The sequence below is a fragment of the Ictalurus punctatus genome, chromosome 25, assembly GCF_001660625.3.
Source record: "Ictalurus punctatus breed USDA103 chromosome 25, Coco_2.0, whole genome shotgun sequence".
Classification (NCBI taxonomy): Eukaryota; Metazoa; Chordata; class Actinopteri; order Siluriformes; family Ictaluridae; genus Ictalurus; species Ictalurus punctatus.
Window position 1 is genome coordinate 16,133,289 of NC_030440.2, and position 26,812 is coordinate 16,160,100.

The window sequence follows — 26,812 nt, forward strand, 5'->3', positions numbered from 1 at the left end:
AACTCACTTTACTTAGGGGTCAGAGACAATGTACATGATTCCGAAATTACAGTGTCATAACAGTGACATAAGTATTCATAAACATCTTATAAACCCCTTAAGTGTTTCTTGTTTCTGCGTTTAAGATTTTTTATGAACAGTGTCACGTCTAACAGCAGTATATTTTCTCGGACCCTATTCATCACCATTTTGTGACGAACCTGTCCGAAGAGCTACAAAGTGACTTGTCATAACATTTTAACGCAAGTCAGCACTGTGTCTCTTGACTCAGGTGTTATGTCAACTTGCCATGAACAATGACACATGCACTCTCACAGCTCACACCTGTTTGAGTAATCCTCTATAAGTAGTTATGTAGCTTTATGTCAGATGTTATGATGGGTTATATAGCCTTAAGAGTTCTACTCTTACTGTAGTATAATTACTTGGAATATATTGATACAGGTACTGATATTGGGTACTAGTAAAAAGAAAAAAATATATTGATATGTTCTTAAGTACTGTGGTAGATATATAATCAATATATAATTACTAATAAAGTCTTGACACAGTGTCAAAACTTTATGACCTACATTAGACTCCAGACCCTTGTCAGGGTGCGTTGAAGGTTTAAAGGTGGTAATGTGGGGGGTTGTAGTGCTCCACGCTTGGCAGGTCACTCCTACTGCGGTCTTCGATATCGAACCTCGATAATCTGCTCCGTTGCCGATCTTGCAATCTGTTTTATTTTTACATTTTTTTTAAAGCACAAGCAGTAATAGAAATCAAAGCCCTGCTGAATGGAAACCCCCACAAAATCAATAACGCAGTGGATAATGACGCTTCAATTGAGGGCAAAAGTTTGTACACCCTTGGGCAAAAATAAAGAGGTTAAATTCATTTTACGGCAATAATGAAAGATCAAAACTATTTGTTCAAAAGTTTGCACTTTGCTTTGTGAATGCGATTTAAATATCATCTGCTAACTTGTATCCTTGTAATTGAATTCCAACTCATTATCTAGCGCTCTCCTATCACAACCCAGCTACCAACCGGGGAGGGTGAAAGCTACAGTAGCACATACATGCCTCATAAAGGTGTAACTTTTTTTTATTAAACAGCTGCCGTAACACACACCCTAGGGAAGCGCTATCTGCCCTCTTCCACATACCGTACATGAGCTCACAGATGCCAATGATTGGCTAGTGTTGCTGTGATTGACATGGGAGAGAGAGTAATGCCATCCTTCCCACCCAGAGTGCACGGCTAATTACACGCTCGTGAACTCTTGATCTCTGTGGCATCATTAGGATTCAAAGTCTTGGAATTTATGCTTGTTGCTAAATTGCAAAATAGAGGCACATTTTCATTTTTTACATCCAAGTACCATGGGGGATGCAAACTTTTGCACTCAGCTGTATAGTTTCAGATATGTTTGGTTTCATGAAGACAGACCTGTGATTTGTGAAGGATTCTGCGCCTGTGTTGGGGTTGGGGCCGTGGGGGCCGTGGGGTCACGAGTGCCCTGATTGGCCTGAGAGCCCTGATTGGCCTGAGAGCCCTGAATGGCCTGAGAGCCCTGAATGGCCTGAGAGCTCTGATTGGCCTGAGTGTCCTGAGAGGGGAGAGTGCTACCACAGCGCTCTATCTTACAGTATTCCCAGCGCACAGAGGGGTCAGTGGTGTAGCACCATGGCGCCGTGTCACCATCAGGGTTCCTGCACAGGTTTCTTCTCAAGTCTCTGCGTGATGAAAGAGAAATACGAGACATTTTTGAGTGCTTTATGGTTTGTCCTTCTGGGGGAACCCTTAAGAGTTCTATGTAGAATCTTTAACAATGAGGAAAAACTCATGCGAGCCCATTTATTTTCTGAGTATCAAAAAAATGGTTCTTCAAGTTTTCCTTGGATTTTTACAAGGTTCAACGCTTTTCGATTCAATTCATTTTACTGCATTCTTTCGCCTTACGCGTTAGGGAATGTCTGTGGTGTCTTTGCATGTTTATGAGGTTCCATAGAAGTCCAGAACTGGCACTTCTTCCCACTGATGGTCTCTGACATGACTCCACGGTACGAGCTGCCGTCTCCTGTGTAACAGTCCTCAGCTGGAGCAATAACTGGATCTTCTGCAAACACATACGCATTATATAAATAATATTTAAATAGTAACACACTCATCATGTGTATGTGTGTGTGTGAGAGAGAGAGAGAGAGATGTATGACGATGTACGGAAAGCCGACCTGGGCGTGGCTCGGTACCACAGCTCGGTATATTGCAGTACTCCCAGCGGGTTTCTGGGTCGGTGGTGTAACACCAGGGACTCCTTTCGTTGTCAGGGTTTCTGCAGTAGTTGTTATCCAGACCTCTGAAACAGACACAAATAAATGTTTCCATTTACAGTACAGTGTAATTCCACCACTGTGGTGCCATTTAGCTCTTGTAACTTAATCTGAAGCTAAGAAAACAAGCGTCTCAGGAACCATCATCGATAAAATTAGTAAGCCCGTTCCCAAGCCAAACCCAAACCTCCTTCGTTCTTGACCGTCGAGTCCATATGTTCATATGGATCATGAGCAGATCCTTTCTTTCTCCACACTTTGGCCTTTCCGTCACTTTAGTAGAGGTGGCCGAGCTCTTCCGTGTCTGGTTGCACACTAGTGGTTTATTTCTTTTTCAAGACATTCTAAATGGTTCTATTGGATATGCCCAATGCTTGTGCAATGGCTCCGATCAATGATTGGAAGATCTCTCAAAGGGGCTGAACTTCACTTCATAACCAACTACCAGTTCCTTGAAAAATCTTTGGATGGGTAACTGTTCTAAAGGGGTTGTAGATAGACGCATTACCAAAGAACCAAACAAAAGAACACTGCGAGATGAAACCACTTTCATCTGTCCATCTTAACGATTGTGTGAGTATTAAATGCCTAGACGCGTGTAAACGTTACAAACGGCACCTTTAATTGACGACACGTTATTGATAGGCAATTACACGTTGTTCCTCACTTGCACGGGTAGTTCTCCGGTGTTCTGGAATGCTTCTGAGGACTCTGAGATGACCACGCTTGGCAAGTTTTCCCTGAGGTGGTCACAGCAATGTGGCCTCTGTACAAGTTCCCGTCACCTGTAGTACAGGTCAGCTCTGGTGCGATGGTTGGAGGGGGGGATACTGTGGGGTTAAAAAAAAACAAAGACGTGTAGAATGTGAATAGTTCAATGAAAGCATAAAGAAGGCTCTCGGGAAATTATTTAACAAATAAACATCTCTCAGTCTTCTCTTATGGGGCTGTTAGTTCTGGAACGGGTGTGTTAGTTATCCGAGAGGGAAAAACAAAGGAGATTACAGCAGCGAGAGATGGGGCAGTAATCCCAGCGTTTGGATGGACTTGTGGTGAAACACCAAGGTCTTGGTTCTCCGTCTGGATTTCTGCAGAAGTTCTCCTCCAAGTACTTGTCAGGAAGACTACACACACACACACATACAAACACACACACAAACAGCCATTTATTGAATGGGTATGAATGTAATAATTAATTATATAATACATGGGTTCCCAATCTAAACCTAAATTATTTGCCTCACATGCCCCTGGAGGTTAACATTGAATCTCAAAGTGATTCTCTTGCTTGTTGGAAAAGTTTGTTTTATTCATTTACAGTTTTTTTTGTTGCTGTTTTTTGGCTGTTTTAATCTACACAACCTTGCCTTGTTTGGGTTTTATGGCCATTTTTTTTCTCATCTTTTGCAGTTTTGCTTACAAATGTCTTCTTTTTAAAGCAATCGGCTTTAAACAAATCACACACTTGGGAAAGGGTCTGACCGTCTTACGGCCCAGATGTTAAATATTCCTCGCTGTACTTGCACAAACTTGCGCTTGGATGGTCCTCCTGCTTCGTGATTTTCTTTTACTGACAATGTGAGTGTCTGTTTTAAGTGATTTTAAGGAGTTCTAACGGGAGACACTTTTAAGCACAAAGAATGCTTTCGCTTGCTAGCACTAATTTATCATTTACGTACAGTATAAGATGCTAAGAACTGTTAAGTCATGACATGACCTGTCACGGCCACCATGGGCAATCCCTCCCAGACCACCAGAGGGCACCCACACTCATTAAAAAAATAAAAATAATTATTCTTTTGTTGTTTGCTTTATTTCCTCACTTGATTATGCACACTAATAAATTACATTTCTGAGTTTTGATGCTGTGTGTGTGTGTGTGTGTGTGTGTGTGTGTGTGTGTGTGTGTGTGTGTGTGGCTTGTATTTGTTTCTAATTACACTGTGCTTTTGTTTTCATGCTCAGTTTGCCTTTCCTTATCATGCTTTGCCATAGTCCTAGTCTTCTTGTTTTAGTTGTTCTAAGTTTTAGGGTTCTTGTAAGTTGTATTTTTATTAAAGAAGTCTACAATTGCATCCCCCTCCCCTGGATTTCCTGACGATGACCCACGAGTAATTCCGTCAACTTCTATCACTTTTTACTCATGAGGATGCAATAAAATGCTACAGAAATAGTGGTTTTAATTCATTGAATTGAAATCTATCATTGATGTTTGCATCACAGTCTCACGAAGCACCTTGCCGTTCCACCATGAACCCAAAGGGGTTAGGAAACGCTGATGTACGTAATGTACAGACAGTATGAAAGTCTTACACTGAGGGAATGTATCCATGGTTATGGGGTTTCTGGGAGTCCCAGCGTTGACAGGTGAATCCTAACTCGGTTTTGGAGATCTTCCCTCTGTAGTTTTCTCCACTACAGTACATGCATTCCTCTGTAGACATACGAGCACATAATATGAGCTCACATAATCATAAAACTTTTCCAACCCAGTCTCCTTAAAAACCCCATTCACATTCAGTTTATCATTCTATACGTTAAATCGATGTTAAAACAACGTTCTGGCACAAGCGTACACTGCTATATCAAGTATCAAACATGCACTCAAATGCTCTGTATGTGATGTTCTGCACAATCAGGCTTCTAAGTCTCATTGTGAAACGGTACGGTCGTTTGGGTATTTTTAAAAACGTGCAAAGTCGCTGTATTTTCTTTAGCCGAAAGAATGAACAAGCCTGATATGTGTCATGAAAAGCACAAACTTTATGCACGAAGTAGGCGCAATGTGTTCAAAATATTATTTATTTTTTTTGAAAGAGGTAAAATTATTTATTACGTATCAGTTTTTATTCAAATAGCGTAGTGCCAGCAGTGGGCGGGGTTAAATGTCGTTGGCGCGGAACGCCTCGTACAGAGCGTTCGAGGGAACGTTTGATACGATGATATGCAACGTACAGTATGCTTGTGCCAGAATGTTGATATTCAACGTTTATCAAAAATAGATCATAAATAAACGATAAAACATATGACAAAAGGGTCAAATAAGTTATGAGTAGAGTGAAGACAAATAGTGAGGTGAGAACAATTCTAATGGCAGATTAGGACAATTCACCGTCGAGCCAGCAGAGGGCACTCTCCCCTGAGACTTTTAACTTCTTCTTCGGTTGTCGATCCGATTTCCTGTTCCCAGCGTATATAAAGCACAGTCTAACTGTGAATGCTGACTGTTTACCAGTTCAGTCATGGAAGTTCTACGCTGTTGATTTATCTTGCTTGCTATACCGTATATGACTCCGTCTAGTCCAGTCTCGCTGGATTTGTTTGCATATCCGATCACCGGCCTGTGTTTCTGACTTCTGACCTGTTTGAATCTGATTATTCAGTGTATGACTCCGACACCATCTTTAGGCTCTGAATTTATTTTTTTTTGTTGGGATTGTGCGAATGGATCCGAACCCATTGTCTGAATCATCTGCATTACAGGAGAAATTTCAGTTATACCACTGCAGCTGGGGATGTCACAGGACTCCCATCTCTTATTCAGGTCCAAGGTGTAGCACCAGGGGCCATCGCTGTCTCCATCTGGGTTTCGACAGTAATTGGACTCCAGGTCAGCTTTTGGATGCGTCTTCGGCGTGATGCTGCGACGACAGTGCAGTTATCTTTCAAAACTCTTAGTCATAATCTGTTACTGTATGAATGTTATGACTTTAGTAACACATACTTCGGCTTGTGAGGATATGTACTGTCCCAGCGCTGGCACAGTGTTCCTGATTTTGTCCTGCTTTTTGTCCCTCTGTAGTCGATCCCGGTTCCAGTCAGACATTCAAGTAAATAATCTGGATGGAAGAAAAAAAATGCATTTTTTTTTATCAGGGGGCTTGTGTGAAGTCTAGAACTTTGAAGAAAAAAAAAAAAAGACGCCAAAATAAATCTCTCAACAATATATAGCAGATTCGATCTATGTTTAGTCGACGCTACAGTGTATCCGAGCAACGGTGTAAAGTACTTCGGTACTAAATCATTTTCTGTACATTTTAACTTCGTTTATTAAGCATGGAATAAAATATGACGGGGGAAATTTTATATAACAGAATGTCCCAAAGTGTTTACAGCAAAACTTCATACTTTTTATCCATTCATGATTGCATTTAATGTTGTGGAACATCTGCGAAATAAGTTAAGTCCTATCGCCACTTATGCGTTGTAGCAGCTAGAAACCATCGATCCATCATCAGCCTCGCTTTTAATGCTCTCTTAAAGATGATAAGACAAAAATAAAGCTCGTCATGCTTCTGAAGAAGAATAAAAACAATATACGAAGTCTGTACAGAGGCTTTACCTCTGACTGTTACAAACCGCTGACGCTGGAGACTCCTTCCATACTGTAAACGCTACAGAAACGTCTTATGACGACTTACAATCATCGCCAGCCAGACAAATAGCTTCGATTCAGCTGTTACTATAGAAACAGTAACATATTAGAACGAGTGCAGTAATATAAAGCTGTGATCTGCAGCTGCGCTACTTTCAGAGCTGCTATAGGAAACGTATCAACGCCTTCTGACCAATCAGAATCCAGAGTTCAACATCAAATCCATAGTAGTCTGCGTAAATAACACAACTAGCCATTTTTCAGCACGGACACTTTGTCTGTTAGTCCGTTTGCATATAAATGTACGTCAATTTTTTTTTTTAAAAAAAGAAAGAAAAAAAAAGAAGAAAAGATCCCGATCCCGTGAACTTTTTTAATTGACGTGTAAAATAAATAAAACAAATAAAATTCCCATTTCTTTTTTTGTTCTCTTTGGTTCCATAAATACGTCAATTTGGAAATTACATATTAAAGAGACAAGGGGTTGTACTTAGAGCTGATGTTTAAGCTAATCTGGAAGTAAAACATATCAATAATTTATTACAATGACAAAAAGAAAACGATAATAATTGTAGTTAGCTATTACAATTACAAAACCACATTAGCTTTGTTTTTCCCCCCCCTAGTTTAATGACTCCATCTAACCAACCATCTCCCTACACACTTACCTTTCTTCTCAAACAGAGCTGTATTCATTCTCCGAAACACTGACTCTGTCTTCGAGTTGGCCGGTATTGTTATACAGTCCTGATCTTTTTCGATGAATACAAAAGACCTGAACGAGAGAAATCAGCAGGGATTTAAACGCCAGCTATACCCGGTGTAGACTGTAAACCTGAACGAGGAGGTCCCGCGTGTCGCAGTGTGTTACCTGCATGTGAACAGTGTTTCCGCGTTGCATTTCAGTGCACATTGTTCTGCTGAGGTTGCAGGGTACTGACTTTTTTGCAACGTGAGAATCCAAGCGCCGTCGGTTTTAACGTACGCATCTAAAGCATCTGAGACAAAAAGACACGGCGGGTTAACGTGACGGCGAGGACGCTAGTGATGATTTATTCATAGAGTCTTGATAGAGTGACTATCTGAATACTTAATCGAATGACCTTAACGGACTAGAAACGGCGCCATACAGTCTATACAGTGAAGTGCAAAAGTTAGCACACCCTAGCATTAAGTGTGTTAGTCATTTCATGGTTTAAGTTTGAAGGCTTCTGTATGATCACGTCTTTATCGTTTCTTTGCAAAGACGTTAAAAATGTTTATGTAAAATAAAAATAAAAAGATAAATAAATGAAAACCCTTCTGTGTAACAACTGCTGACTACTATAATTTTTTTTTTTTTTTTTTTTTTAATGTTTACTGTGAATTGATTTCATAGGTGCAGCTTCATCTTATCCAAAATAATAATAATAATCAGGAACAAGGAGACCTGCTCTTTCATGCAATTATCCAAACGACCAATCATGTAGCAGCAGTACAATGTATAAAATCACGTAGATACAGGTCAAGCGCTTTAGCTAATGCTCGTATCAAACATCAGATTGGGGAAATACGTGATCTCAGTGACTGACGTCATTGTTGGTGCCAGATGCGCCGCTTTGAGTATTTTACGAATATACTAATCTTATGAGATTTTCACGCACATCAGTCTGTAGAGTCGGCGCGAGAACAAAAAACATCCAGTGAGGAGAAGTTCTGTGGTCAGACGAGAACGGACAGACAAGAGCTAACAGGGAGGCTACGGTCAACAGAAAAGCATCCTAAAACTCACTGCATGTCAAAGCTTGAGACGGATGGGTACAAGAACCGACAAGAACACAGCATGTTCCACTCCTGTCAGTCAAGAACAGGAATTTGGGGCTACACCGGGCACAGACAGTTGAAGATTGGAATAAAACAAGGCGACGTTATCGGCTGATTGGATCGCTGCATGAATTCGAGTTCGAGTGGATATCGGATGCAGACTCCGATATCCACCGGTTAGTTTATCTCATACCTATACCTATCTACTGTAGCAGCTAAACATCTGGAAGCTTTTTTTTATACGCTGACTTATCACTTTGGATAGGCGTAGGTACTAGATCGGTGTCTGATGTTTCATTCTGACAAATCAGCACAATTTATCTGCTTGCTTTAGGCTGCAAACTTGGCTGTAGAATAAACACAATCGTAAAATGTATTCACAGTGTAATAACGCACTGTGGGCACGATAAAGCTCGAAACGATCGCCCGGATGGCCTAGGACAACGTAATTCAGAGCGCTTTATGGGCGTATCGAAGGATAACAATGTCGATTATACAGTATGAAATGAAGTCGTAGACATTCAGCATCGCGGTACATGAACCACGATCTCACTCGAGTGTTGATCGTGCTCGGATTATAACATAACCATACCTGTGATCTGGGTCTGAACTTTAAGGACACCTGTTAAGGAAAGAAGTTATTAGTCGTGCTAATATACACTGTTCAGCGAGCACAAAGTTACAAACAAATATACACGCATAAAAATTCAGCTCGGGTAAAAACCTACTTTAAATGTAATGAAAATGTAATGCACCAGTCGCTACACATTACCAACAGTACATAGCTCTACCTGAGAAATATTATTATTATTATTATTACTACTCTTAATCCACAGTCTCACCTGCGTAAAGGAAAAGACAGAGAAGTAGAGTAGTTTTGCGGACGTCCATGCTGTAACCCTAACACACACTGATTTCGGAGCAGGTTTTGTCTCATAGGCCATGTCAATAAGACAAATAATCATCGGTCAATCATTTTCTTAACAAGGACATAGAACAGAGTTCATGTTGTGTTTACTGGACCTACATTTACTGTTTGGGATCACATTTGATCATTCAGTTGTATATATGTATATGTATATATATATATATATATGTATATATTCTTGTGTGTGAATGTCTATTGAGAGTTTGTCCCCTGTGTAATCATCTTTGCATTGTTTCGCTGTTGACGTTTTTATCTTTAAAAAGTGGATAACCGATCTCATCCTCCAACGCCGTCTCGTCCGTGTTTATCCGAGAGCCAGAGAGTCGTTATACACTTTAACACTGCAACTTATCAACTTTGACGAAACAAGCAAAGCGTTTAGCACAAAATCCAGACATTCAAAGGAAAAAAAAGGAAAAGAAAGGAATAATAATATAGAATAATCGAATCCCCGTACATTTTAAAGCTACGCTTTCAGCTCTGAGTCTCAAATCAATAAGTTAATAACTAACCTTTATCCAAACTCAATTTGCCAAACATCCAAGTTTTCGCAAGTCTGAACACAATGTACAAATAGAGCTAGAGACAGAAAAAAAATTCCACCACTACTGAGTAAAATGTCCTTACTTATCCCTAGTCCGTTTCTATACAGGAGGTTTGTAAAGTTAAAATAGTAACCGTTTTCTGTTTTAGGGAAACGATTGTGCCGGGCTTGGATTCGTTGCTGAGATTTGCTAACCTATTCATACGATATATTTATATTTATACCACAGGGCTGTTTATTGGTTTCTTCATTCTGATTGGTCAGAAGATGTTGAAGGTGTCTTTTTACATGACCTTTATATTTATATTTATATTTATATTTATACCACAGGGCTGTTTATTGGTTTCTTCATTCTGATTGGTCAGAAGATGTTGAAGGTGTCTTTTTACATTACCTTTATATTTATATTTATATTTATATTTATATTTATACCACAGGGCTGTTTATTGGTTTCTTCATTCTGATTGGTCAGAAGATGTTGAAGGTGTCTTTTTACATTACCTTTATATTTATATTTATATTTATATTTATACCACAGGGCTGTTTATTGGTTTCTTCATTCTGATTGGTCAGAAGATGTTGAAGGTGTCTTTTTACATTACCTTTATATTTATATTTATATTTATATTTATATTTATATTTATATTTATATTTATACCACAGGGCTGTTTATTGGTTTCTTCATTCTGATTGGTCAGAAGATGTTGAAGGTGTCTTTTTACATGACCTTTATATTTATATTTATATTTATATTTATATTTATATTTATACCACAGGGCTGTTTATTGATTTCTTCATTCTGATTGGTCAGAAGATGTTGAAGGTGTCTTTTTACATGACCTTTATATTTATATTTATATTTATATTTATATTTATATTTATACCACAGGGCTGTTTATTGATTTCTTCATTCTGATTGGTCAGAAGGTGTTGAATAATTTTCCATAAAAACAGCTCGGACAGTAATGCAGCTTCAAGCAATGTGGCTTATTCTAATACATCGGTGTTTCTATAACAGCAACGAATTACCGTACACAGGGACTTGTATAGCGAATGAACAGATTGAAACCTGTGTAAGTGTTCGATATGGTGACGATTTTCAGGACGAGATGTTTATTGAACTCATGCGCAGAGGCTTGTATTCCGAACCACGAGAATCGCTATCTAATTATAAAAGTGTTGTGAACAGTGTCAATCGTCGACATGGTGAAGTTTGCTGTCAGGAGATGTTTAACGTTTACGGAAGGAGTCTCCAGTGTCAGTGCCTTCTAACACTTTAACAATGCAGGAAAGTCTTCAGGACAGAGGCGATTGTGGTTTCTCTGTAACATAAGAAGCTGCAATTGCTGTCTTGTTAACTTTGAGAGAGAAAAATAAAGAGAGAGAGAGAGAGAGAGAGAGAGAGAGAGAGAGAGAGAGAGAGAGAGAGAGAGAGAGAGAGAGAGGCTGGTGAAGGAATGACTGTTTATAGCTGATGTCTATACATTTCAACATTCCTAACTGTTGTCCTTTCATATAATACACAACGCTAAAGGCCTCGGAGAACACTATTTCATCCTGCTGTATACTTGTATACGGCTGGAATAACTCGTCTAGTCTTATCATTGATAACGAAAACAAGCTTGTGAACGTTCTGCGACGTTAAATGTAACTATAAACAGATAAAAGCACGATGTGTCGCTCATTAATAGATCAAAGACTTAATCGTTGGCAAATTGCTGTCGTATAAGAGGAATAACACTCTTTAGGATGTCCTGTTATAGAAAAAAAAAAAACAAATTCAGTGACTCTGCATCGTCAGAGCACATCCCGAGGGTTTTATTCCTTACTTCAAAGGTTTACATTAGCCATATCTCTATTTATGACATCTGTGTGTGTGTGTGAAGATTATAGACTGGGACTGGGACAGCACCAGAGGAGAAAGAAAACAAACAAACATAAAATCTGTTTACTTCAAACTCACTTATTATGGAAGTCAAAGGGCGGAGTTTTTTTTTTTAATTATTATTATTTTATCTTATTAGGGCGTCGCTTAGGCAGTAACACCTGACTGATTACGAATAAATACTGAGTAGATATTTCAACTTCTCTAAAGATGTCAAAAACAAGAGCAATATTAGGAAATTGCACAGTAATATTTCACTGTTCTAGCGGCCGGCGTGCCGTGTTGCATGTTACTGAGTAGCCACAAAATAAATTCGCGTACGTTCCACGTCCGTTTTGCGTGAAATTAATCACGTGAAAAAGTCAATCACACGCTATACCGAACATGTGAATATCTAACGTGGAAATCATGCTATTCGAGGAATCACGTGAGAAAATCACGCGGAAAAATGCGGTTGTGAAAAGAAGCGAATCGCGTGAGAAAACCACACGGGAGAAATAAAGTCACGCGGCATACGTGTGGAAAAACAAAGGAATACGCGAGAAATAAATAGCCTGCATCCTGTGACAAAATCGGATGTGAAAACGAAGGGGGAAAACTAGGAGAAAATAAACGTGTCCTGTAAGAAAGTCGTATTTTGAAGACGTGAAGAATTAACGTGAAATCACGTGAGAAAACCGTAATGGGGGGAATAAAACCCTGTTTTATGGGTCATGCGCCCTGCGTGTAAAGCACTGTAAATAAACAAACAAATAAATAAATAATGCATGCCGATATGTGAAAAATGAAACTGTGAAAAGTTTTTAAATCACGTGTAAGTGATAAAGCCGCGTGCGCGACGTGTGAGAAAAAAAAAAAGACATAAAATAAGTTGCATGTGAAACGTGAAAATAATTGAATCATGACGAATAGTATTATGTGGGAAAAAAATATCTTGTGTAATTAAACAAAACAAACAACAATTATTGTGTGTGTGGTGGAGGAGTAAAGGGGGAAAAAAAAACACTTGCACGTTATTGGAAAAATGTGATAAATAAATAAATAAAACCCTGTGTGTGAAAATGTTTCTTTTGTGTAAGACGTGTTCTGAGATACTTAGATACTTATTAGTGTCTCTGTTTGAAAGACGATCCTCAGACAGAAGAACAGGCTAGTTAAGTAAAGCTGAGAAGTGAAGCGGCGTTTCTAACTCCTCAGCGTCCTCTACACGTAGTGTTTACAGTTACTATAACTACTGAACTCCAGCTGGCCCAGTCAAGACTACTGACTCATACGGAGACAACAATTCTCTAATTCACTCTTCATTAAAGAAACTGCAGAGAGGGTAGGTGTGTGTGTGTGTGTGTGTGTGTGTGTGTGTGTGTGTGTGTGTGTGTGTGTGTGTGTGTTCCCGCTGTTTTTTAATCATCGTGTAGTTGTGTGTAATAAAACGTAATATGGAGTAAAGATGAATGAGTTCGTACACTTGAAACTTCCATCCGTCCTGTACGATAGTATGACTGTATGACTGTATTCCTGCTGATTTCCTGCTCAAGGTTTTGCTCTATGTGTATATTTCTCTGTGCCCTTGGTGTCTGTACACAACACACAACACACGACATATAACACACAATACACAACACACAACACACAACACATAACACACAACACACAACACATGATACAGCTGTACAGGGGGTGTGCTCAGAGCTTCATCTCTGTTTATTAGTTAATAAAGAAGTGACACCACAACAACGCTCTTCATTTATACATGTAGGTGTGTGTGTGTGTGTGTGTGTGTGTGTGTGTTTGTGTGTGTGTGTGTGTGTGTATGTGTGTGTGTGTGTGTGAGAGAGAGAGAGAGAGAGAGAGAGAGAGAGAGTGCTTATTTCCTTTTCATTGACAGCTTTCAGAAAGATCATCCTAAACCTTCTTTGTTTAAGCTTCTGTTTCCTTTTCCTAAACATCATGCTTTGTTTGTTTGTTTGTTTGTTTGTTTGTTTCTTTCTTTCTTTCTTTCTTTCTCTTTGGTTTTACTTTCTTTTATTAAACATCATGCTCTTCCTTTCTTTCTTTTGAACACTTTATTTTATTCTTTCCTTTTAATTGAACTCATGCTTTCTTTCTTTTTATTTCCTTTTATTAAGCATCTATTTTTCTTTCTTTCTTTCTTTCTTTCTTTCTTTCTTTCTTTCTTTCTTTGGTTTTACTTCCTTTTATTGACCATTGTGCTTTTCTTCTTAGTTTTTTCTATCTTTCTTTTGATTTCCATTTATTAAACACTCTTTCTTTCTTTCTTACATGCTTTCATTCACTCGTTCCTTCTTTTGTTTGAACACGTTTTGTTTTCTTTCCTTTTATTAAAGGCCCTTTCTTTCTTTCTTTCTTTCTTTCCTGCTTTCTTTCTTTCTTTTGTACACCACTTCTTTTTTCTTTTTAATAATTTTTTTTTATTAAGCATCATTTTTTTCTTTTTTCTTTCTCTTATTAACTTTTATTAACAATTTCTCTCTCTCTCTCTCTCTCTCTCTCTCTCTCTCTCTCTCTCTCTCTCTCTCTCTCTCAGTCTTCTTCAGGTCAATGTCGGTGAGAATCCCTCCACCCGGGAGATGTGCTGCAGGAGCCGACCCTGAGAGCAATCCTGAGCTGACTGGGGCTCCTGTGAGTGAAGAGAAGATAAAGCAACAGCTTCCTCCTGCCGCTCAGTCACGTCCTCCCTGTGACGTCCTGCAGGGGGCGCTGCACTCTCACCTGAACCAACATGGCTACCAACTCCCACACAGCCCCAGCACCTCCCGAGAGGTCAGGAAGATAACTTCCTACTCACACATTTTTTTTAAATGTATATATTTTTTAGCATGTTTATTGGGTCATTGGGCGCATTTTGATTCTTTAAATTCTTTTAATTATATTGTAATCTTTGAAATATAGTATATATACAGTATCAGGCTCTGTATAGCACTTCATATACAATATGAGAATCAATTTAAATAAATTAATTAGTTTAAGTCTCAGTATCTTAGTAGATCACCTACAGAATGCCAAGAATTATGCTGTTGTTGTTATTGTTGTTGTTGTTGTTGTTGTTTTAACCTAATCATATATTGCTTCATATCATGGTGTTGTTTGTCTCTTATTTCCTCATAACAAGACACCATGTTGGAGGTTATCTTTAGATTAGATTAGATTAGATTAGATTAGATTGCAATGTGTCTCATATGCATGATCTGTTCATTATTTTTAACTCGTGTGCTTTTGATACTACTTTTCACCTAAAACCCCAGATATTATCTCAGGACTTCGTGACTTTTTCACATTTCAATTTTATTCTCTGATAGAAATCTCAGTGTGTGTGTGTGTGTGTGTGTGTGTGTGTGTGTGTGTGTGTGTGTGTGTGTGTGTGTGTGTGTGTGTTTGAATTTGGTTCAGCTGACATTGCAAGTAAAATCAGGTCAAAATGATATCAGCCTTTAATTAGTTCTCGGGTTACACATGCTAATCAGAATGTATTGTAACTCGGAATGACTAGGATCGTTTTCAGTAGTTCACCGTGGTAATGATCCGGAGTGGTGTGTTTGTGAAACTGAGGTGTGGGGGGTTTTCTTTAGCAGCTCTTACAGATGCAGGTGAAGCAGCTCCAGAAAGCTCTTCACGAGCAAAAAGCATTGCTCAACTTCCTGAGCCCAGGTGAGTCCACAACACAAAACATGGCGGTTAAACACTATGATTAATTATTATTAGGAGACATTTTATTATTTAGCTGGAAATGATAATTAACCCTAACCCTAACTAACTTCACTAACTCTAGTCATTGGGATGTGAATGATCATGTCTGAGAGGAAATCGTTGTCCTCGTTTCCTTCTCCGTCAGTGCCGCTTCTTCTTGATTCTGATTGGTCAGAAGGTGTTGATTAATTTTCTACGACAGCAGCTCTGACTAGTGTTCAAATCACACAATTATATTAAAGAGATTAGATCATTCGGACTAATAAATCGTGCTGTGAAAAATTAGTTGATACGGTGAAGTTTGCCGTAAGGAGACGTTTAATTAATATTTACAGAAGGAGCCTCCAGTGTCAGCACATTGTAACAGGAACTGAGTTTTCCGACAGGATAGAGGATGTGTATAGGATGTGTATAGCTGCTTAGAGCGTAAGCGATAACAGGAACGATGTTGTTTCACAGACGTTCAACAACATTAAATCTAACTATAAATCGATTTTTAAAAAGTATATCTTGATCGTTTATTCGTTAAAATAAATAATAATTAACTTCGAGGTCGTAGCGGTAACTCTGATTATACACATTGTCAACTATTTTCTCAGAAATTAATTCATTCATCTCAATGCTTTGTATGGTTTTATTGTACAAACCACCCCAAAAGATTTTCGATAAATATGAAAAGAAGACAAAAGCCAAGCTCTAAGCTAGTGGCCTTGGCTATTGTTTTACAGAATATAATACTTACTTTGATGTTAACTAACTTGTTAACTAACACACTAAAGTATAATAACTTTAATAATACCTGTTAGCCTAACATTAACCAGTATAATAACTGTTAGCCTAAAGATAGCTATCTTCATTGAGTTTGGTTTTGGTTATAGGGGACAACACATTAGCTAGCTTGTTAGAGAACCTGGCTAGCTACTACTCAATTAGCTACTGTTAGCAATGCTAACTATTTAACTACTTAGCTGGAACTAACTTAGTTAGTGCTATATAAAAAAAAAGAAAGACAAATTCCTCCGTGCTTAAAGGTGAAAATAGCTGCTGTGTGGTAAATGCGAGGTTCTCACAGACACGCTTATTTTATTAGCACTCATGTCAGTGTAAGGCTTAAAGCAAATCCACAGGCACACGTACAGAAGAACAGGAAGTATAACAAGATATAATTATTAAACACAAGGCTCATGACATGATTCCAGACACAGTCAATAAAAGCTAATGGTTATAAATAGAGGCTAACGAGTCCAAACATATGAGTGTTGACACAAGAGACTTACAGCCATAACCCAGAGGAGCAGCAGTTCAACTCCTGCCTTCAGCTACACTTTGGTTCATGCCTATAAAAGCCTATAAACGTCAGCTGTGAAAGAATTTTACACAGGTCATTTGGAATCAAAAAACAGATCTCTCCTGTCAACAATACGATCGCAACCCTTAATTAGAGTAATACCGTCGTCTTTTAAGAGCAAGAGTTCCTGACAGATTTAAAGCTGGTGAATTTAGAAAACATTACAGAAGGATATAAAAGATAGTATCATTAGGATATATTGCAGTGTGTGTGTGTATGTGTGTGTGTGTGTAACTGAATAACAGTTTACTTGAACCCTGGCATGTGATAGCCTTAATGTTTGATACCATGATAGTTTATGCCACATGCTAATTTGGTTAGATTATGACACATCACGACTGACTCTCTCTCTCTCTCTCTCTCTCTCTCTCTCTCTCTCTCTCATATATATATCTCATATATATCTCTCTCTCTTATATATATATAAACATGGCGAAAGAGAATACAACTTTCTGCACATTTTAAGTCATAAAACATGTAATAGTATAGTATCGGACATCATTGCTATCAGCATTATTCTACTTATTTATAAACATAATAAGTGGGGTGTGCTGTATAGGAAAATAATCAATGACGAGGTGGTGTGACGAAGCGGAGTTACTGTTGCCATTTTGAAGTGGATTATTTTCCAGTAACTGCACACCCTGAAGTGGTTCCCAGGCGGACTAGCGGCTAGCATGCTCCGTTCTCACTGCTGTGGTCCGGGTTCGATTCTCTGTCAGCGAACCAACCGCAGCCACTGGAGGGTGCCAGTGCTCTCTAAGTGTTGGTCCCAAGTCTGGAAAATGGGAAAAAAAAAACAACCTCGTGCCAGAATCTAAACATGTGGTCAAGTGATCTGCTGTGGCAATCCTGAATGGGCAATCCTGAATTAGAATTGATCACAAATCAATTCAAAACATCTATAACGTAGGTTCGAGTGATATAAGAATTGAAGACGTCTATTCTACCAGATGCAAAGAAGAAGAAGAACCGAGAGAGAGTGAGGGCGAAAGGCGGGGTGATACGCAATGCTCAAAACAACACATTCCAAGAACACAAAACAATTCTGCCCTGGTGAAGAAACATCAAAACACAGACTAGAGACCTTCAGAATTGAGACACAGCGACCAAGCTATGAAACTTTATCAATCCACAGGAAGTTATCACGTATGTTATCGCAGCTATAAACAGTCCTTCCCTCACTCACTTTTTTCTCTCTCTCGACGTTAACAATGCATCTTTTAATATCACAAAGAAACTGCATGACAAAGCGCACCCTCCTCCATCCTAAAGACTTTCCTAACACTGGAGACTCCTTCCATAGCTGGTAAATAAATGTCTCAGTACATCAACGATTACATACGTTTTTTTAAAAATTGGACGCATGTGGGGCGTCCGCCATAGTCACCATACGTACATTGGCTCTAGTGCATTAATATAAACCTATGATTCGCAGCTGCAGTATTAATCATTAATTCATTAATCAACACCTTTTGAACAATTTAGAGTCAAAAATTCACATGGCTGTAATATTCAATTCAATTCAGTTTTATTTGTGTAGCGCTTTTAACAGCGGACATTGTCTCAAAGCAGCTTTACAGAAACATACAAATTCAGGATAGAGATTTTAAATGTATGAATTCGTCCCTAACGAGCAATATATAGTATAAGAAGCTCTGTGCGTGCGTGTGTGTGCGTGTAACTAAAGTGTGCAAGTTTTGGAATGATTTATCTGAGAGCCCTAAATAGAGAGCGTTCTCGTGTGAGCACTTGCTGGACTGAATTTTATTTTCCTACATGAAGAGGCTTGTTGTAAATTACTCAACACCGACTCAGTTACTGGGAAAAAGCGGCATACGGAATGAGATCTCGGCACAAGAAATGAGTTTAAACGTACAGAAAACTAGCAACATGTTTGTTTTTTGTCAAAGGAATAATCATGAATCATAATTCTTTTGCACAAATTACAAGAAACTATTGCACATCTTTTTTTCTCGCTGTGACACAGCGCTTAATGATTAGATGTCACTTATTTCACAAACCACTTCCTGTCACTAGGGTTATGAGGTAATCAGGTGACTGAATTAGCATGAGGAAATTTGTAAATGCACACGAGTCCTTTTCCCATGATTATAAAGTCAAATTAGGTTTGTCTTCTTTCTCTTTCAGGACTAATGCTGTCCCCAGCTTTCCTAACCCAGTACCAGGCTTATTCACTCTCACAGCGTCCCGAAACAGGTGCTGATGGTGTGCTAGATCGCAGGAAGTGTGTTTCCAACACGGTTATTATTAGAGCTGGAGTGGAGCAGGAAGTCCCAGCTTGTGCTCCTCAACGAACACAGTGCGCTGGTAGGCTCTGACCGTCACCGCTGAATAAATCTCACTAACATTTTTACGCACTTCTTAATTTTCCAAACAGTCTCGAGACTCATCATATCATACTCGTCTCCTGTATGAGAACATCTGCAGCTGGGGGTCAAGTCGAGGTTCAAAATGACAACATTCTTCCTTCTGGAAAAGTTGAATGCCGGTTATCACTAAAGGGTTAAGCAGATATGTTCAAATCTGCTGTCGTACTGTCCTGCCTGAAGCCAAACCTTACGGTGACAGTTTATTATAAGGAACAAGGGGTTAAACAAGGCCTTATTTGTTTCATAAAGCTCCAACCGGACCTCTGTAAAATATTCATTGACTATTTTTACCTTTCTTAGCTATTATTTATTAATTACTCTTTATTTATTAGTCTGTTAGTTAAGTCTTTATTCATAGTCTTGACAAGAAGTCTGTTATCTAAAAATAACTGCATTAATATTTGTGATAAAACTCCTGTGTTGTGTGAAGTGATCGCAATTTATCGAAAATGTATTCCTTTTCAGTCCCTAATTAGTGGTAACTAAAACTCTATTCAGAACATGGAATAAAAATGATATCGTTAGTGAATTATTCAGCTCTTAAAGCTGTAAAATGCAGTCACTTGATGCTACTTAGAACCTGAAGGTCTAACATGGAGGCTTTAGGTTATTAATTCATGCTCAGAAGTTTATATAACGCGGTTTAATAAACTGTTTATTGCGCGTTATCGCAATACAGGTCATGATGTATATATATATATATATATATATAAAACCCCTAGTAGATAGTGAATAAACCTTTTACGAGTGTCTAAAGTGAGCTTAATTAAGCCGACAGGACCTTAATAAACCCCTTAGGTCTGTTCCTTAAAATGAAGTGTTACCATTTTAAGATTTATTTCAACCTTCTGTGGATTTTAGGGAATTTCCGAAGCTAATTCGTAGAATTGCTACCTAAGCTAATTAACCAGGCTTTTTTTCCCCCCCTGTGTTAAAAAATAAGGGCTGTACTGAGAGTTGACAACTTAAGTCCAAAGGTCATGTCGGTATACATACAGGGAACGTTATGCGCTGTTCACGGTTGTGCACCTGCTTAAGTCGATTTTCTTTGGTTCTAGAAACATCCCCTGCCTGATTTGCCAGATTTTTCTTGCGTTCGAGATCTTTCAATAGCATCGTGACCACCGCCTTTAAGCACAAGCACCAGGAGAAAAAAAAAATCAGGGATAGAAAATATGGACTAAAGACTGTTAAATGTAATGCGCTGTAATATAAACAGAAGGTATGAAGGAGGAGGTGGCAAGCATTGAATTAAATCTAATAGTTGTCTAGTATATTGGCAATATATTGCTGCATGAATAGTTCTAGTCGTAGTATGATATATAAAATAGCACTCGATCCAGCACGCCGTATTATTTTTATATCATGCTCTGACTGCACACAGGTCATGAGGTCATGAGGTCATGAGGTTGTGTGCGATGGATGGAGGGTGTTTTATCACGCATGCAGTCACCGAGACACACCTTTATTTTCCACAAACTCCTTCCTGCACATAAATCTTTCTGAGTAGCACTTAGTAAGTCCTGAGGTCTGAAATGCAATGTACACAGTTTCATTAACTCCCCACTACATGTGCGTAACGCTACTCTGAATACAGCTCTTACGTTTTTAAACATAAGAGTACCCTTAAACTCTGCTGTGTGAACACATCACAGATCTGAGGGGTTTTTTTTTTGTTTTTTACATTTGAACCACATTTCATTAAAAAAAAAAAAAAAAAAACACCTCTCTGATAAACAACAACAACAACAACAACAAAAACCCCAGCATGTTTAATGAGAATAAAACTGTGAAATCTGAAGGTCTTATAGCACATGATCTATGATATGGCGCGTGTCACTGTATAAATTTAAAAAACAAAACAAATCAGTAAAACAGTACAATTAACAACAGAACTAACCAATAACACTTTTTTTTTTTTGTCGTTGTTTTTACTCAAATGTAAAATAACCGATTAAAATCATCACAGTTTAAAATCGTGTCGATGACACTCTTGAATTTTTGGATGTTTGTTCAAAGCTTTAGGTTTTTAATGTTATTACATTCACTCATTTGTGCGTTTGTGCTCATGATGATGTTTCAGTGATGTTCTGCATGGTGTCCTCTCATCAGAAAAGGCAGATACGTGGATATATACACGCGTTTGAACTTGGTACTGCTCAGACAGTAGACGATCGGGTCCAGCAGGCAATCCAGATACGAGAGGCACATGAGGCCGTCGTAGACCTGAACCGCGATTTCTTCTGCGCTCGGTTGATTTTCTTTTCTGACTATCAACAGCACCAGCCTTGAAATAGCAGACGGCCAAAAGCAGAAAGCAAACACCGAGACGACCAGAGTGACCAGGAATACCGCTCTTCTCAGCTTGGTCCTGTCGCCGACCGTCTTCTCCTGCAGCCTCTTCGTGATCCTTATGGTGCAGTAGACCAGGACGATAGACGAGATGAGAACCGGTGTGAAAAACACGAGCTCTCTGAAGGTTTCAGCGGTGGCGTTGTCTGCGAAAACGCTGCTGGTCTCCTCGCCCGTCTCGTTGTTGTTGCAGCACTCAAACGTGGTCAGCAAGGACGGGATGGTCAGAGGCATGAGCAAAACCCAGACCAGAACGGAGATGAGAACGGATCTTTTCCGAATCTTCAAGGGGTTCTTTATCCCGGGATGGACCACACTCAAGTAACGGTTGATGGAAATAATAGTCAGGAAAGCGATGCTGGCTCCTCGGTTCAAAAAAAGCATAAAGAGGACTGATTTACAAACGGTGTTGTTGTTACTCCGTCTCTCTCCACGCTGAAAGTAGTACGCCCTGACTGGCAAGCAAATAAGGAGCAGGATATCCGCCAGGACGAGATTGAACAGAAAAATGTTGTTGCTTTTAGATTTCCAGAATTGGAGTTTAAAAATGAAGAGGTAGATCACAGTGAGGTTCAGAGGAAGTGCCAGGATAAACTCAATTATCATCACCGAGAAGTAGAACTTGTACAGATCCTTACTTCCAGCCGTACAGTTGTCACTCGCGTGGTACTCCATTAGTGTGATTATTGTTGTTTTTATTATTATTATTATTATTATTATCCTTTGCTTAGTAAATCCACTGTCTTGGGAGTTGAAAGAGTTCAATTTCAGCAGCGCACAAGAAAATAAACTGCTAGAAGGCAAAAAAGTCTTTTTTGCATGCTTCTGAGATCCTGATGCATACTGCTTAGTCTTTCCCGAGCTGTACTCCGAGGTAAGAGTGCTTCAGTGAGTCTGCACCACCACTTAAAGTTGCTCAGACTTGTTGCCAGAGCACTTCCCATGCCCGAGGAGGCACGTCACAACAGGCTCAAGAGTTATGCAGTCACTCAGCAGGAGAATAACCAAGAACAAACACAATGGGGGGGGCCATCGGGCCCTTGGGCTGCTAGTCAGCGTCCCAGATTTGTCACTTGTGACCATTTTATTTATCTTCATTCAGCCGGTTCTCTGGGGTTTTCCACCGCAGAGTAACATCTGATGATGTGTTTACGGTTGTGCAATAAAGATTATATGGAAAGAATGTCATTTGCATGCTGTTAACACCTCAATTCTCACGCACATGAAGCATAGAATTTTTTTTCCCCGTAATCTGAGTAGATTTGTAGTTCTTTTACTATTTATAGCTTTGTGATTTTACTATGACGTAAAGCAAGGCTGAGTACATTTCTTGGAAACGGAGCACATCCAAACAAGTCTGAGCCTGTTTTCAACTTAAAAAGAATGATCGACGTGCATTTATTTCACAAATGTTTTCATTAACAGGTTGAATTCCTGAATCATGAATTTAATAAATCTTCTGCTCGATTTCCAAAAGAGTTCATACTATGATAAAAAATATATATATATATATACACTACCAGTCAAAAGTTTAGACTCGCTCATTCTTTATTTTGATTTATTATTTCTACATTTTAGAATAATAATAAAGTCATCAAAACTCTGGAATAAAACAAATGGAACGATGGGAATTATGTCGTGATAAAAAATCCCAAATAAATCAGAATAATTTAATATTTTATCATCTTCAAAGTCGACGCCCTTTTCGCCTAGAATTTCCAGAAATGTGTTCTCGGCGTTTTCTCGAGCGATTTCTTGAGGAATTTCCCCGAGATGATTTTTAAACCGTATTAAAGGAGTTCACACCGACGCCGGACTCTTATCTCCTGCTTTTCCGAATATTTCTCTCCGAGTCGTCCGTTTATAAATCGTTTATAAAATAAATCTTTATTTTGTAAATAAGATGTTGGTTTTCTAATGAAAGAAACGAATACGTCGACACGATTATATTTTTGTCCGCGACGCCGATTTCACACGTTTAATCACACACCTTCAGATCAAAAGCTTTTTAACATCACGAGTCCACAAAAGTCTGCCTACAAAAAGTCCATTTTTTTTGTCCACAAACTTTTGACCCGCAGTGTGTCTTGAACCGCGAACATCAGACTTAAAAAAAAAATCTTTAAAAAAATTACAAAAAAATGTAATGACAAAAAATCTTTCAAATAAATCTTTAAAATAAATAAATAAATAATAATAATAATAATAATAATAATAATAATAATAATAATAATAATATTGTAAATATTTTCAAACCTCTTGAATGTCCAAAGTGTCCTGCTTCCCTCTCATTTTTAGGTTTTTAGGTTTAATATGATTTATTGTAGATATCAAAGTCACAGTTAAGCAAAATGATGACCAAATTATGAGATCTATCTATCTATCTATCTATCTATCTATCTATTTAACTTTTTTTTCTCAAAAAAAAAAATCCCCACTTACCTTACTTATTATTTTCGTATTTATTTATTCAATTTATGGCTTTCGAATAATGTTTAGAAATGTTTATTTTTAGATTTTTAGAATCTCTATAACATTTATATTCATTATGTATGTGCTTTTTCCCCCCCGTATACGTATACATACATATACATATAAAAAAAAAAAAAAAAAGTGGACGAGCTGTGATATAGTGCCCTTCCAATGGGAAAATCGTGATGAAATGCCCTCATGGCTGCCCCATGTGCGAGAAAACAAGTTGAAGTGCCTACTAACGGTGTTGTTGTTCTCGTGGAGAATATGTGACCCAGTGCCCTAAAGGCTTTCCTACATGTGATGAAACATGCTGAAGTGCCCTGTAATTCGATCCCATCATCCCTCTCATTCTGTTTACAGTTTAAACACTGCCTACAGCCATTTATAGCCATTTCAGGAAACTCACATCTATGATAATAAAAAAAATGCTTATACCCCCCTGCTGACCCCCCCCAAACCCCCCCGCCCCCACCCCGGCTGATCTTGGGATAAGTTGTAAGTAGTAATTCTTTTTTTTTTTCCTTTTCAGACCACACGTCTCTACAGGCGGTCGGTACAGAGCAGAGATGTTTATCTCCTATTAAAGAGGAGTCGTGTGGGCCGGGGGAGGAATCCTGTACAGTCAGTCCTTTTGGAGTCCGGAGAAAAGTCCCAGCGAATCCCGAGGAAAGGTGACGATCACTAAAACGCAGGAGATACACAGCCCAATCATTTCAGGAGAGGTTGACAATTAGTTAATCTCTAATTCTGTCCAGCTCCAAAAAACATACACGTAGATGGATTATCTATGCTGAACTGCCCCTGAAAAAGAGCTCATACTATAATAAAAATATTAAACTGACAACATCAGACTGCTAGAAAAAATAAATGACAGAAATGTATTTTTAAACCCATAATATCTGTTGAATGCCCCGAGTGTCCTGTTTCCCCTTCTCTGTACTGATATTTATATCATTTATTGTAGATTTCTTTGGATTTTATGACATTTACAATCAATGTTCTGATTGCTAGTTAAGCTCTAATTCTGCCCAACTCACAAAAACATACCGTACATCGGCCATAGGTGTGAATGAGTGTGTGAATGAGTGTGTGAACGTGTATGATGCCCTGTGATTCCCAGGATGTATTCCCGACTCACAGCCAGTGATCCCACCCAGGGACAGGCTCCAGACTCACCTCCACCCAGACCAGGATAAATCGCTTACTGTTGACGAAGGGATGAATTGAATTCAGTTTCAATGTGATAAACAAATTCCAATTTCTTTTTTTTTCTTCTCTCAGTCGAGGCGATGGATCACCGCTGTGTCTATGTATCCGATATCTTAACTATCTTAACGTGTATCTTCGAAAAGGATCGGAAAATATTTTGAGGCTAATATATATATATTTTTTCCATTCGCCAAAATTGATCGAAAACAGAAAAAAGAAAGAAACTAGGTAGTTAAATTAAGGCTTCAGGACCAAAAAAAAGAGGATTTGTTGACAAACAGTATTAAAATGCATAGTTTCCCTGAATAGGTCGTTCACCAAGGTCCTAAAATGCTCATGAAAAACTTCTGCACTGATTGCCCCAGCCATGTGGGAAAACCACACACCACACCAGAACAACACGTAAAGCATTCACTTATAACTGGTCTTTGGGATCACGCATAAAACTGACCATATCTACACTTCCTATTTCTTTCCCCTTTTATGGTTTTTGCGCCAACTTCCCACTACTTCCTGTGATCCTTCTTCAAATCTACATGTACTAACGGGAGTGGTTTTATGTGCACAATGCTTAAATGATGTGTTCTTGTGCAGCTAATTATGCTTAAAAACAGGCATGAAGAGTTGAGTACACCCGACCCTTTGTCAGTGCATCCGTGACCGTCTCATTAACGTTTCCTTCGGTCCACAGAACGAGTGGTTTTTCTGACAGTTCAGACAATTCAACAAACATGGAAAAAAAGCGCTCTGTTTCTTGTGCACATGTTCGCATTGTTTAATTTTTACTCATTTATAACTATTTCATACATGTATCGGGGGGGGATTTTGTGAAACCATGATGTTATTCAGGATATTTTGTTCTGTGACCCAGGCCTATTCGTCCAGGACTCAAAGAGACGGAGAAGACTTTTGATGATTTTGTTGAAGAGCAGCTCAAATTGGATAAAGAGGTTATAAAAAAGGATGAGCAGGTAAATTTTTAAAAATTTTTTAAATTTTTTTACAAGAGCTGTAATTGTTGTCGTGTATAACACAAACGTCTGGTTATGCTGTGTTACGAGTGTAACATCCAAAGGAAACCTCCACCTTGAAACACATTCATTATGTTTATATTGAAATATTTGTGATGTGTTTAGCGACTCTGGTGCTAATTTTGTGGTCAGTACAGTATTTTCATTATTCCTGTGAGAAGTTTAGTGTGTAATAGGAGAAAAAAATGTCAGCAATCTCATTCATACAATATGTGATAATGATCATGTTTCACTGATCTTAAAAACAACACGGCAAGGGCTTTTTTGTTTTTCTTATTCACCATTTTCCAGTAGCAACATCATTTTAATGAGGAATCCAGTGAAGGAGTAGCGGAGACGTTAGTGCAAATGCTGTGCTCAAATTCCCAGAATGCAATGCAGCTAGGTATATGACAGTGAGTGACGGCAGAGACTCGGCTTGACTGGACGGCGGGCGCGACGGTGTT

General features: G+C 38.6%; 3 protein-coding genes across 8 annotated transcripts in view; 1 reads left to right on the plus strand and 2 right to left on the minus strand.

The window, feature by feature from the left end:
• The window catches only part of plg (plasminogen), a 13,927-nt gene extending 4,460 nt beyond the window's left edge, over positions 1 to 9,467 (minus strand). The window contains exons 1-13 of the mRNA XM_017456039.3: positions 9,339 to 9,467; positions 9,089 to 9,118; positions 7,565 to 7,691; positions 7,362 to 7,468; positions 6,043 to 6,157; positions 5,820 to 5,959; positions 4,632 to 4,752; positions 3,324 to 3,442; positions 2,986 to 3,148; positions 2,220 to 2,344; positions 1,948 to 2,104; positions 1,435 to 1,721; positions 573 to 718 (exon numbers count right to left, since the gene is read on the minus strand). Of these exons, the coding sequence (XP_017311528.1) occupies positions 573 to 718; positions 1,435 to 1,721; positions 1,948 to 2,104; positions 2,220 to 2,344; positions 2,986 to 3,148; positions 3,324 to 3,442; positions 4,632 to 4,752; positions 5,820 to 5,959; positions 6,043 to 6,157; positions 7,362 to 7,468; positions 7,565 to 7,691; positions 9,089 to 9,118; positions 9,339 to 9,387 (1,686 nt within the window). The 5' untranslated portion in view covers positions 9,388 to 9,467. The remainder of the gene's footprint in view (positions 1 to 572; positions 719 to 1,434; positions 1,722 to 1,947; positions 2,105 to 2,219; positions 2,345 to 2,985; positions 3,149 to 3,323; positions 3,443 to 4,631; positions 4,753 to 5,819; positions 5,960 to 6,042; positions 6,158 to 7,361; positions 7,469 to 7,564; positions 7,692 to 9,088; positions 9,119 to 9,338) is intronic.
• The window catches only part of si:ch211-140l13.3 (centromere protein J), a 34,617-nt gene continuing 15,502 nt past the window's right edge, over positions 7,698 to 26,812 (plus strand). For 2 of the 6 annotated variants that reach the window (XM_053675871.1, XM_053675872.1), the window contains exons 1-6: positions 7,698 to 8,672; positions 14,399 to 14,634; positions 15,441 to 15,519; positions 19,058 to 19,237; positions 24,656 to 24,797; positions 26,207 to 26,306. In XM_053675871.1, coding sequence (XP_053531846.1) covers positions 8,624 to 8,672; positions 14,399 to 14,634; positions 15,441 to 15,519; positions 19,058 to 19,237; positions 24,656 to 24,797; positions 26,207 to 26,306 — 786 coding nt within the window. In that variant the 5' untranslated portion in view covers positions 7,698 to 8,623. Of the gene's footprint in view, positions 8,673 to 9,622; positions 10,080 to 12,979; positions 13,178 to 14,398; positions 14,635 to 15,440; positions 15,520 to 19,057; positions 19,238 to 24,655; positions 24,798 to 26,206; positions 26,307 to 26,812 lie in introns of those variants that run through there. The other 4 variants (XM_053675874.1, XM_053675873.1, XM_047151126.2 and 1 more) reach the window with 4 other exon arrangements.
• On the minus strand, positions 21,051 to 22,525 carry gpr31 (G protein-coupled receptor 31). The gene has a single exon (XM_047150970.2). It carries the CDS (start codon positions 22,324 to 22,326, stop codon positions 21,379 to 21,381), a length of 948 nt encoding a protein of 315 aa, XP_047006926.1. The 5' UTR covers positions 22,327 to 22,525; the 3' UTR covers positions 21,051 to 21,378.

What these genes read in the sequence shown, in the direction of transcription:
- gpr31 (XM_047150970.2), bottom strand. Translation starts at nt 22,326, where the DNA reads ATGGAGTACCACGCGAGTGACAACTGTACGGCTGGAAGTAAGGATCTG.